The 12,990-nt window shown below is 51.3% G+C and overlaps 1 protein-coding gene across 7 annotated transcripts in view; it reads right to left on the bottom strand.

Moving 5' to 3' along the window:
- ZFAT (zinc finger and AT-hook domain containing) overlaps positions 1-12,990 on the bottom strand; it is a 350,430-nt gene that overhangs the window by 250,101 nt on the left and 87,339 nt on the right. For 2 of the 7 annotated variants that reach the window (XM_045453589.1, XM_045453588.1), the window contains exon 1: positions 4,060-4,292. The exons of 2 other annotated variants lie outside the window; for them this stretch is intronic. In XM_045453589.1, coding sequence (XP_045309545.1) covers positions 4,060-4,078 — 19 coding nt within the window. In that variant the 5' untranslated portion in view covers positions 4,079-4,292. Of the gene's footprint in view, positions 1-4,059; positions 4,293-12,990 lie in introns of those variants that run through there. 3 more of the 7 variants (XM_045453583.1, XM_045453584.1, XR_006706155.1) reach the window with 2 other exon arrangements.

Genomic DNA, 12,990 nt, shown 5'->3' with positions numbered 1-12,990 from the left:
TCACCCGGAAAGCTGCAACTCAGGCACCTCCTCCTTCAGGAAGCCCTCCCAGAATCCCCTGGCTGGGCCGGGGGCACCCCTTCTGAAGCCCTGATTCTTGGGGCTCGCTTCCGTCGTAGCACCTGGCACTCTCTCCTAAGGGAACGGGTTTTCCAACTGCTAGGACTCCGTAAGAGCCTCAGAAGGAAACAGTGTGTCATACTTCACGTCCCCAGCTCCTGGCACAAAGTTGGGCACAAACATCTAAGTGGACCCAGGAATCCCCTTGGCAGGAAAAAAATTTTTAATTTTTTTAAATTAAAAAAAAAGGAGGAAGGAGGAAAAAAAAGGGGAGGGGGTGGAAGGAAAAGAAAAGGTCCTAAGGGGCAGAGAAGCAAAGAGAAGGTCTGACAGAGAAGGAAGCCGTAAGGAAGGCACCCTACGAGGTGCCAGGACATCCAAGACCCCATTTCCAGAACACTGCTCCCAAAGCCTTCTGCTCCTTGTTTCCAGGAGCCATGGCTGAGCGGCTCCCCCCCCCCCCCCCCTGCAAAGCCAGCAGCAGCTCCAAAGCCAGGCCCCCACCCTGCCCACCCAGCCTCAGCCCGGAGCCAGTCTGGGCACCCAGGGGCCAGATTCCAGAGTCCAAGGCTTTGCAGCTCCAGTTGTTACACGATGTGAAAGAACAAAGAAAAGTCTGTTACCAGATTTGAAATCCTTTTTACGTTAATATGCCGAGTGTGATCTTTTCACTGGCAAATTTGATTATATACTTTATGTTCACAGACAAAAAGAGAGGGACTTCAAATCTGTAATAAATGGTTAATATGTCTATGGGCTTCACTCGCAGATTATTTTTTTCCTTTTATTTTTTTTAAGTTTTTTTAATGTTTATTTATTTTTGAGAGAGAGAGACAGAGCATGAGCAGGGAGGACCAGAGAGAGAGGGAGACACAGAATCCGAAGCAGGCTCCAGGTTCCAAGCTGTCAGCACAGAGCCCGACGCGGGGCTCGAACTCACAAACTGTGAGATCATGACCTGAGCCGAAGTCGCATGCTTAACAGACTGAGCCACCCAGGTGCCCCACTTTTTTTTTTGTCCTTTAAAAATCAATCAAGGGCGCCTGGGTGGCTCAGCCGGTTAAGTGTCTGACTTTGCCTCAGGTCATGATCTCGAGGTTCGTGAGTTCAAGACTCACATGGGGCTCTGTGCTGACAGCTCAGAGCCTGGAGCCTGCTTTGGATTGTGTCTCCCTCTCTGCCCCTCCCCTGCTGGTGGGCTTTCTCTCTCTCTCTCTCAACAATAAACATTAACAAAATATATTTAAAAAGTTAAAGCCTACTGAGCCTTTCCAACCACAAGTGTTTTCAAGCAGCAAGTAGATAACAAACAATACGCTAGGCTTTACAAGGGAGAGATGGGGTCTGGGTTGAAAAGGGATAAATACCAGAGTTCCACCAGCAGCCACAGGGCACCAGGTCCTGAGCAGGGAACAGGATTAAGTCTCCTTTTGCAGGAGGAGGGACAGCACAGGGCTTCCAAGAGTCGTGTGACTTCCCTCAGGTCAGGAATCTGGCGACTGACAGATCTCGGGACCCTGTTCTTCCCACCCTCCTCCCACTCCTAAAGTTGACATCTGCCCTTGAAAAATTTCAAAGACAGTGAAATTTTAACAGGATAAACAGCTGAGAACAAAGAGAAAACTTAACTCTAAGCTAAGTCCCTTCTACCTAATTAAATTGGCCCAGCTTGATGGGGAGATTTTCAGAGGCGGCAAGGATGAAACTATCTATAAAAGGAAATGCAATTAAGGAGAGTCTTTTTCGATATACCTAATTCTTTGACTGCCCTTGCCCTAGGCAGAAACTTAATTCTACTTAAGGACAGCTATCTTTGAAAAGTTGTTACGTAAATTATAAGGTAAGGGGAGAAAAGAAACAGGAACCATTTTACCAGGTAAATGAGAAAGGCTGAGAAGGGAGCGATGTGTAATAGATCTCCAATTGACTGCGATGACGATCTCAGCGGGTGTACACCAAAAGCCTGCCTAGACCACAGGCAAGTCCATCCTGGTATCCATCCTGCTATCATTTATTGTACTGCTTCCCCTAAATTAACCTAAAACCCAGGCAAAACAGGAAACTCTCTTCAGAAATTAGCTGATCATGAGGCGCCCGGGTGGCTCAGTCTGTTGGGCGTGTGACTTCAGCTCAGCTCATGATCTCAGGGTTCATGAGTTCAATCCCTGCATCAGGCTCTGCACTGACAGCTTGGAGCCTGGAGCCTGCTTTAGATTCTGTGTCTGCCTCTGTCTCTGCCCTTCTCCCCTGCTTGCCTACTCACGCGCTCCCTCTCTCTCTCTCTGTCAAAAATAAATAAAACAATTTTAAAAATTTTTAAAAAGAAATTAACTGATCACAAGTTGACATTGATACATTTAGAAACATGATCTCCTCTGTTTATTACAGCTGAATATTGAAGGAAACTGCAACAGAGGCCCAGGTTTCTTTTCAAAGACTGTTAGGTCAACTCCAAAACAGGAGACGTGGACAGTTGTGCTGTGCATGAGCCGAAGCGGAATTATTTGGGAGGCGACAAACCAAGCTGTCATCAGGTTAAGAAAGCATGCAGGCACAGTTCGGGGTGGCCTGACCCCACCACTCACTCTGGGTCCACTGCACACACCCGAGGATCTGACACAACTACAGGATGAGGAGGGGACCAAGGGTCTACGGCTCTCTACCCAACCCTGGCATGCAGAGAGTGGTGCCATGCAAGGCTCTTCTACCCGAAGAAGCCGGGTAGAGTGCCCCGGGGGTGCTGGCAGAGCGGACGCCATGGCCAGCACACATAAGCTCGGGTGTCTTCTCCAGCCTCAGCTGGGGACGCTCACTACCGATGCTTCCGTACGAGCGTCCAGGTTCTGATGAAGCCAAGACTGGACAGTTGTGGAGCGTAAGCCCCTTGCCATGAAGTTTGCATTTCTGAAAGGTCACCGGGCTCAGCAAGGAAACAGGACTGGAAGAGGCAGATCTGTTGGCTCATTGGCTAAGAGCGGCCCGAGCACGGACCGGAGGCCAAGCACCAATGGGGGGACGGAAGTACAGCCTGGCAGGCATGCACGAGTCTGGATTGCATCCCAAACTGGAGGAAGAGGACTTTTTTAAGGCCTCAACTCTGTCATTCTCAAGCTGTATGCAGTTGACCTCTCTGAACCTTTGTCCCTCATCGGCAAATGACACACGAATTAGAACTGCCCGGAGAACCGAGCAGCAAAAAGCCTGAGGTCAGTGCCGGCGTGTGGACCATGTTGTTAACCACAGGTGCTCAAGGTTAAGGGTCTCGTTAGATCCGACACCTACTGGGGCCAGTCTGCGGAGAGGCTGGTCCGGCGGCGAAGCCAAAGAGGGCTGCCTGGAGGAGGTGGCATTGGAGTTTAACTTCAGAGGGTGAGGAACAGGGCCCCTCAGGAGCTGGGCGGCAGGTAGCGGGCAAAGGATAAGCTATCACTGCATGCCGCACCGCTACCAGCAGCAACAACGCTACTCCCTGGCGTTTACGGCTCCCTCTACAGGGCACAAAGCTTTCCTGCAGCAGCTCGGTCGAACCCTGTCTCTACATGGGTCTAAAGGAGCTACCCATTTCACAGGGGAGGAAACTGAGGCCCGGCAAGAAGGAGACCCCAGCCAGGCGCCGCTGGCCAGAGTTGACAGGCCGGGATTCGAACCTCCCGCCAGCCAGGACGCCTGCGCTCCGTCTCCGTGGCGCGCGCCCGGCCCTCCCCGTTGCCCTGGAAACGGCCTCTCGCGCGCGCGCGCACAGTTTCCCCTCGCTCGCTCTCCGGCTGGCTCGCTCGTGACTTTTTCTAAATAAAACCCCGAGGCGGCGGGATACCACCAACGACTGAACGTGCTGTCGAAGGACGCCGCTACGTCCGCTCTCCGCCCTGGGCCGCGGATCCCTCCGCCGCCCGGCGGCCCGCGCGCTTCTTCCCGACTCCAAACTCGAAACGGCTTCCCGCGCGCCGCGCCGTGCCCCACCCCCACCTCATCCCCACCCCAACCCCCAGCCCGGCTCACCTGCCGCCCGCGTCTCCATGGCAACGCCCCCACCGCGGAGGAAAAAAAAGCCTCGGGCTCTTCCGGGCCCCCTCCCGCGCCGACCGAGAAGGCGGGGCGCCCCGCTGATGCTTCGCTTTTTATTTTTATTTTTTTAAGAAAAGAGCCGGCGAGGTTATGGCGAATCTGCGGCATCCAACATGGCGGATGGAGTCTTCGCCCTCCTCTTCACGGGGCGCTGACGCCGGCGTAGCGGACGTCAGCCTCGGGTGACCCTCCCCCAGCGCGGAGCGCGTCTAGGCTGGGCCGGGCCAGTGCGCATGCTCCGGGCCGGCGGCCGCGCTTGGCACCCCACTCCGCGGATTCCACCGCTCCGCTTTTTGAGCCATTCCTGGGAAGGAGCTAACGAGAGGCCTGGAGTGCGGATCGTAGGATTGGGAGTCTTCCCATTTGTGCCCGGAGCCAGCAGATCTACCTGCTTGTGCATCCTTGGACTCACCTGACGTGGAGCCACCGGGCTAGACGTGCAAGGAGAGTTCTGGGTTCCTGTCCCCGTTCTGCCCTTTACTAACTAATCTGGGACAGCGGCTTAACTTCCCTGGATGTGAGTTTACTAAATTGTCAGTCGGGGAGGTTACAGCCTGCCTCCCTCTCAAGGGTTGCTTGCAGTGTCCCCATAGCAGAGCTGGGTGCTCTCCGCTGGGGGTACCCGGCTCGATTTAGTCCGGGTGGTGCAGCCAGAATTCAGCAGCCTGGAGCCTCGGGAAAGCGACTGCCCTCCGACCTGAGTGTCCCGCACAAAGTCTCAGTTGCGTGTGAGCACGCCTCGCTCCCGTTCCCAGTCTGGCGCGCAGCCTTCCTTCTGCAAGCAGCCTGTCTGCTTGAGATGTGATGACCTTGTTTTCAGTTTCTGATGCGGAGGGGACCCGCTCTGCCGCTTGCCTCGGATCAGTGCTCCAGTGACATCTCCACGGGGGCCCTCCCCGACCACCCCGTTCAAAGTAACCATCCTAAGTCCCTGTTTTCCACATAGCAATGTCACTGCCTGACACGAACTTAACCTCCATCGCCCCTTCGGCTCCGGAAACTAGAAATGACCCTGACAGTTATTTATCTGTCCGTGCGCTACACCAGGTGCAGAGAGGCCACTCGAAGCGCGCTCTCTCTCTCTCTCTCTCTCTCTCTCTCTCTCTCTGTCTCTCTCATGCTGGTTTCCCAGCTCCTACTGCACAGTAGTATTGAATGAGCAACACATTCGTTCCCAGGGTCACCTGCGTTTCAGTAGTAAAACTCCCAGGAACCTTGAGCTTTAGGGTGACGCATCAAATTTCTCCGGAACCATGTGTCTTGCTCCTTAACCCTGTTCTTGAGAGATAAAGAGTCCTTATGAGACCCCACATTCATTTGCCCAGTCCATTAAATATATGTTCAGAGGTATCTCCTTCCCCCACCCTTTTCTTTCATCATTATAACAACCAGGGATGTTAAATTGGACAGACATGATTATTGTTCTTTTCTAGATGAGGAAAGCAACGCTCAGAGAGGTTATGTGGCTTTTTGAGATCACACAGCAAGCCAGTGGAGACCCAGGTGTGGAACTAGTCTCTCCCCACCCGGTGTTCTTCCCATTCTACCACATCACCACCAGAGGCGTGCCCGAACTACCCACCGTGCCCCCAAAGAGCCAATTCCAAGACTCTTGGAAGGTTACTGCTCTTCCAAGGTTGCAGCAACACACCCATCGCATCCTACCTCACAAATAAATGGCTAGGTGGAGCCCATCACCGATTTCATTTGGAATCTCAACACGCTGCATTGATGAGCTTTTCCTTTTAGAACTATAAATATTTACAATAATCGCTATTTTGCTGTGAATCAATGTCTGTCAGGAAACTACGGTTGTTCTGGTTGCTGACAATATTGGTTTCGCGCTGGGTTGCTTTCTTGCAGGTGCATTTAAATGTCAGTTATTGATTAGAAGATGGATTGTTCCTGGATGTTGTGACCAAAATGAATTTTGGAAATGAAGCAATTTAGAATTTATCTGAAAACCAAGTTGCCTCAGAATATTAACAATGTCCAAATAAAAAAAAAAAAAGAAAGAAAAGAAAAGAAGAAGTTGTGAGTTACGGGTGACGGTCCCGAGTTCATTATTTGGACAGCTACGATTTTCTCTATTATTCTCATGGCATTTTCTTCCGTCTCTATCCAAAGAAAATTCACTGAACATGTATCATTACTGAAAACTGGCCTGGCCACAAGCATATGGAAACAACAAAGACTCCCCTTTCTATGGGACCAGATTTGCAAGTGGAGAAATCAGTCCATCCCAGCTCAGCCATCACACTGCTGGATTTGCACATTTTCAACGAGCAAACATCTTTATTCTTCTCATTTGCCAGTAATATCTCAAAATGGCTTCAATTATTGAAGAAACACTAGTAGAATTAAGTATAAATCACTCAAAATTATATAATTAATGGCACCCTACTTCCACAATGGTTCCCAGAGGCGATTAGCTTCCCAGCTGGCCCTTTGGTGGCAATCAGCCCCTCGAGGCTGGCACGTGAAAGAATTTGTGTCAAGAAGTTTATCAGCGAACATGAAATGGCTTTTAGTTACATAATAAGTAATCTCTGTAATTGAATATATTTGTGTCAATAATTTTATAATTATATCTCCTATCTACATGACAAATATCCATTTACATGAAAAGAGAATATATACATAATTTTATGAGACACTTCTTGAAAGCAGGGTTAGATAAAGGATACATACAGGTGACCTCCAAATAATGGGCCTTGAGGCACACAGCAATGATAAAATCAGAGCTGGGGATAATCACAGTCTGAGTGATGTATTAAAAATCTAAATAGGCACGCCGTAGAGAAAAATCCATTTAAAATTGTATAAAAGAGGGGCGCCTGGGTGGCGCAGTCGGTTAAGCGTCCGACTTCAGCCAGGTCACGATCTCGCGGTCCGGGAGTTCGAGCCCCGCGTCAGGCTCTGGGCTGATGGCTCAGAGCCTGGAGCCTGTTTCCGATTCTGTGTCTCCCTCTCTCTCTGTCCCTCCCCCATTCATGCTCTGTCTCTCTCTGTCCCAAAAATAAATAAAAACGTTGAAAAAATAAATAAAAATAAAAAATAAAATTGTATAAAAGAAAAGGGGTAGTAATATTTAGAACGATATGAGCAGTCTCAGCGTGAACAAAATTATGACCTTAGGAACACGTTTTCTGAGTTCTGTCTTTTCTGTGGCCATTGGGTGCTGCCCCCTCACCAGTCAGCCTGTACCCTCAGCCCCTAAATATTGATCTCAATAGTATTTTTCATTAGCAGTAGCCAGGGCTCCCTCAAAGAAGCTGAGTCTGCGTTTGGGAGCAGGGAAAATTGGAACGTCCTGAAACACCATGCTATCGCCAGAAAACCAGGATGCCGCAAAAAGTGTGCTGGGCTCTTGCCAAAAGGCAGCGGTCAGCTCAGAGAACGAGGTGGTCCCTCTTTCCTGCACGTCACAAAAAGGAGCCAGGTCTATGGTGGTTGACCTACGAGAACAAGTTGAGCCTATGAAAGGCGTGAGACTGTAATGATAAAAAAGGAAAAGTCAGGTGTAATTACAAAGTGTATTATAATTCAAGAAAGGGTAAAAATAGAACAGTTTCGGGGCGCCTGGGTGGCGCAGTCGGTTAAGCGTCCGACTTCAGCCAGGTCACGATCTCGCGGTCCGTGAGTTCGAGCCCCGCGTCGGGCTCTGGACTGATGGCTCAGAGCCTGGAGCCTGTTTCCGATTCTGTGTCTCCCTCTCTCTCTGCCCCTCCCCTGTTCATGCTCTGTCTCTCTCTGTCCCCCAAAAAATAAATAAACGTTGAAAAAAAAAATTAAAAAAAAAAATAGAACAGTTTCGTAAGTGGGTGCATTTGGCATATATGGGGTTCTGTTCTTGAAGTTCTCCACATCTGTTTATGAAGTGATACATCTGTATAAGCAGGTAAGTTTACTACGAGTGTGTTAAAAATTTCCAGAAAGAGTCAAAACTGTACCCAAACCAGGAAGGGCTTGGTCAAGGCCAGCGAGTCAGTGATTGGTGTCGCACGTTAATGGATTAGGCAAATGTCCTAGGAGAACGGCTCACAGATTCCGTTGCCACGTGGCCCTACCAAGTACAGCGAAATGCTAAGGATGCGTAATGAAGTTAGCTGTAAACTGAGGCAGAACATGATGGGTCTGAGATTTTCCGTACATGAAGATCTACTGTACAAGAACTGGCTGGTAAGTCCTGCTGACATGACAGTTGAACCTGATCTGAGAGAGGGCACCCCAATCAGCAAACACCTGCTCCCCTTTGAGTCACCTTGAAGGATTCTGTGTTCCAATTAAAAATCCAAACAGGGGCGCCTGGGTGGCGCAGTCGGTTAAGCATCCGACTTCAGCCAGGTCACGATCTCGCGGTCCGTGAGTTCGAGCCCCGCGTCGGGCTCTGGGCTGATGGCTCAGAGCCTGGAGCCTGTTTCCGATTCTGTGTCTCCCTCTCTCTCTGCCCCTCCCCCGTTCATGCTCTGTCTCTCTCTGTCCCAAAAATAAATAAACGTTCAAAAAAAAATAAAAATCCAAACAGTCAGGGACCCCAAAGCTGTGATTTCAATGCACCTGGGAAAGAGATAACCTCTCTCTTTTGGGTCTGATATCGCAATCCTGGAAAAGTACAAAAATAAGTTTGATAGCAATAACAACAACAACAAAAAATCAGTCAAATCAATCATTACGATTTTTACAAATAGGCCAAGGGTACAGTAAAAACTTTTGTGTTCAAAGCATTCAAGAGAAGTTACATGAGACATATATTAGAAGTTATATTGGAAGTTATACTGAAATGGTAATTTGGCTAAATGTGTGCATGTTTAAGGAGATATGATTTGTAAGGTTTTAAGTTTTTATCAGTTGTGCTTGAATAGTTTACAAAAAAGTCAAAGGCTGTATAAGTGTAATAAACATTCTTCCAGCCATCCACAAGCAGCAGTAACTGGGCCATGTAAAAGAAGGGGTATGTGTGGCCTTGGATCCCAGCAACAAGAAGGAAAAGCAGGAGCACTGCCAGAGGCTAACAGAGTGCCAGGCTCATCACAGGGGCCAAATAAACAGTTGTGGAGTGAAGGGAAGGGACTGGGGGGAGGGGTGCACACTGGGGGTGGCCCCAGGAGGTGAAGAAAAGGAACAATGCATAATTAAACACTTCTTTTGTGGCTGTGGTGTGAGCAGCACTGTTGTAGATGTTTAGAAGAGAGAAAAAAGAGATTATTAAGAAGCACAGGCATCTGCGTGTCCTTGACTACAGAGCTGGCTTACCCAACGTGGAAACACTGTTTCAAAGAATGAAAGAAGAGAGAGAGAGAGATGGGTAAGGGGCGCCCTCTAAGATACACCACTGAGTGAAAATCAGCGTGCAGGACGGTGTGTGGACCAGGCTACCATTTGTGAACAGTTTTGATAAGATCTGCATGAACACGATTACACATGCATAGAGAATCTCTGCAAATACAGAAAAGAAACCGGATGCAGCGGACAGCGTCGTGAGGATGTCTGTGCCTAGGGATCTGGGCTCACTGGGAGACTTCGTTTCCACTGAACATTCCTCTGAAACAGTTTGCATGTCCGTCCATGTGAACAGAATGCTTTTTTAGGGAAGAAAGGAGAGGGAGGAGATTTGGAGGCCCAGCTCTGAGTTCCGGTCCTAGCTGTGTCAGACAGGAGTTGTAGGACTTGGGACACATTTGCGCCGTGCTGTCCTTCTCTGGGCAGCAGAGGTGTTGATCCCACATCGGAAAATTGTGAGAGGCAAATGAGGCAAAGGTCCGGAAGTGCTGTGAGCACCGTGGTGGCTGTGCTGGGCCAAGTAGCTTCGGTCCATCTGGGACAAAAGAAAAAGCAACACCAGGCACCGGGCATACAGAGGAACACACTGGACAGAGCGTCAGGGGCTGGGGTGGTGATCCAGGCGTTGCCACCAACCCACTGTGTCACTTAAGGTCTGTGGATTTCAGCTCCCTCGCCTGTTACATGGCGGTGCTGGGGGACCAGGGATTAACTAGATGGCTTCTCGGGCCCACGTCAGCAACAACGACAAAAGATCCTAATACTGTTTTGAAACTCCTCATAACTGAGGCCTGAAAAAGCCCCCGGAGGAGGTTCTGGTACACAGCCATCGCTTCCAGCTGCAAGTGTGCAGAACGTCTTTGTAGAGGGGCTGGCCCTTTGTGCAAGGTCTTGTGGGGAGGAAAGTGTAGCAAGGAACCACTGAGGCTAAGCCACCAGACCCTGGAGCCACACAGATATGCACTGTTTTCACTGTTCTTGTAAAGGCCCAACAGAAAGGACACTTGTAGAGTGTCTGTGGGAAGTCCTCCAACAGTGGCCCCCAACGAACCATGCCTTCCTGCAATCACATGCTCGTGTGACCCCCTCCCACACTGACTTTGGGATTGGCCTTGTGACTTGCTTTGACCCACGGGACACAAGCGAAGGCCTGATCGGCACTTGCCCACCGGGTCTCCCTGGATGCCAGCCACCAGGCTGCAAGGAAGCTCACGCTAGAATACCAGACACGGAGGTCACGTGGCAAGAAAAGCCAGAGGACAAGAGACTCTGCCGGACATTCAAGTCCCAGCTGCACCCCAGCCAATGCAGCCACGTGAGGGACGTTGGCTACTGCACGTGGCACAGAAGAACCACTGGCTGGGCCTAGTCAGCCCACGAAATTGTGAGAAATTGGAGGTTTTGCCGGACAGCAATAGATTACAGACGTGGGACATCACCCACCTTTGCCTGAGGTGGGGTGCAGAGCTTGCTTCTGAGAAGCAGAAGGGGAATGAGAGAGATAGGCCTCTGGCTGGGCTCCGGGCTGTCTTCCAACCAAGGGGGGCTTATTGACGAAGAAAGAAGGAAACTGGCAAAGGCCTTCATGGTGACTGGAATCTGGATCAGAGCAGACAGGCCAGGAGGCAGCTCCAGAAGCAGCAGCAGGAGCAAACGACACCAAGAAGGACGAGCCAGAGAAGGTCTGACCGCAGAGGGGATCACGCAGGGGCCCCTGGAGGTGGAAGGAAGCAGGTGTTCCCCCAAGCATCCCAGAGTCAAATATTCCGTGCAGGCCTTCGTCCCGGTGGTCCGTGCACCTCTCAGACCACACGCGCCCTTTGGGGCTGTTAACCTGACAAGTAAGACGGCCTTTTTTTACCAGCGAAAATGGGTTTGTTCAGGAATAGCAGAGAATTGCAATTCGGGATGAGAAAGCTCCGGCCAGACCACAGGCAAGTCCCACAAACGGAAGAGAGGAATGTTATTTTTCGGAGAAGAAGGAGGAAGTTGGGAGGGGTCTTTCTGAAGGAAGGTCCACGGGAGGAAGGCAGGGGTTCAGGGCTCGTGAGGGTCTCTCAGGGCCGCGTTGACGCCGTGGCCGATCTCCCGTGGGAGACCACGCGGTCTTTCCCTGTAACTGACACTCCTCTGTAACCGACGTTGACCTGTGTGGCTCCCCCTTCCCTGCCCCCCCTCCCAGTCCCTTTAGTGACCCTTCTCGTTATCAACTTTCACGAGCCCCAGAAAATATGATCACCAGGGGGACGCGCTGTGGACGTGAAGCTTCTAGCTGCTGCCAGAATGGTGGGAATGAAACCAAGTAAATGCTGGTGACAACATGGGCCCGATCTTCTAGAATTTCCTAAGCCCTCTGAGGTTTATGTCTCACGCAGCCTTCACCACCCTCGTACGGGGCAGGGAGACAACAGTGAACAAAGCGTTAAAGGACTTTCACAGTGTCGTCTCAGGATGGGAAACAGGGCCTTGCAAGTAGCCCAGGCCTTTCTGCATGGCCTCTCCATCATCCCCTTCAGCTTCTTCTTTTTTTAAATTTTTTTAATGTTTATTCATCTTTGAGAAACAGAGAGCACAAGTGGGGGAGGGGCCCAGAGAGAGGGAGACACAGAATCGGAAGCAGGTTCCAGGCTCTGAGCCATCAGCACAGAGCCCGACGCGGGGCTCGAACTCACAAACCGCAAGATCATGACCTGAGCCGAAGCCGGACGCTTAACCGACTGAGCCCCCCGGGCGCCCCCTCTTTAGCTTCCAAAGGTCTCTCCAGGGAACAAGTGCCCAGCAGCGTCGGACGGGGAGAAGCCGTCGTTCATCTGAGTCCCCGTGGAGTGGACAGAGCAGGCCGGCGGGACGAGAAGCAGTGGGCTATGTGTTTAGCCCGCAGTGTGGCGCGAGCGGCAGTGGGAGAGGAAACCTAATTAGTGAAAGGTCAAGGCCGGAGCCGCCCCGCCCAGAGCTTCGCTGTGAGACGCCACATTCCACTGACTCTGCCGGCCTGACCGACCCCGGGGCTCTCGCCGAGGCCCCATGGTTTCGCACGGCATCCGCGGGGCGGGCTGCAGAGAGCCTCGGCCCCACTGGAAGCGGCTGGCTGCTTTTCTGCGAACGCTGAGCCCAAGTTCAAGTGCCAGTACTGGGGCCGCCAGCCTTCTGCCTTGCCTCACTGGATGCTGGAGGGAGAGGAGGAGACAGGAGACTCCCCGCTCTAATACAGTTCTCTCCGTTTCTCACGTGCACCTTTTCAGCCGCAAACCCAGGCTGGTTGCTCACAGGCTCACAGCTCACATGCTGGTGGAACGGGAGGCCCCAGAGGGAGGGGTGGAGGTCCCCCCAGTGCACCTGTCGTTTCAGTACAAGCGACCACTTCATGTCACACAGGACCAGCTTCACCTCACCTAACCAGTCACCACTGTGCTTTTCGTTTTATGTATTTATTGAGAGAGAGAGAGAGAGAGAGAGAGAGAGAGGGCAAGCCGAGTAGGGTCAGAGAGTGGGAGAGAGAGAACCCCAAGCAGGCCCCCAACTGTCAGCACAGGGCCTGACTCGGGGCTCGATCTCATGAACCGTGAGATTCCGACCTGAGCC

The sequence above is a fragment of the Leopardus geoffroyi genome, chromosome C3 (assembly GCF_018350155.1).
Source record: "Leopardus geoffroyi isolate Oge1 chromosome C3, O.geoffroyi_Oge1_pat1.0, whole genome shotgun sequence".
Taxonomy (NCBI): Eukaryota; Metazoa; Chordata; class Mammalia; order Carnivora; family Felidae; genus Leopardus; species Leopardus geoffroyi.
This window is presented reverse-complemented; position numbering and strand designations above follow the sequence as displayed.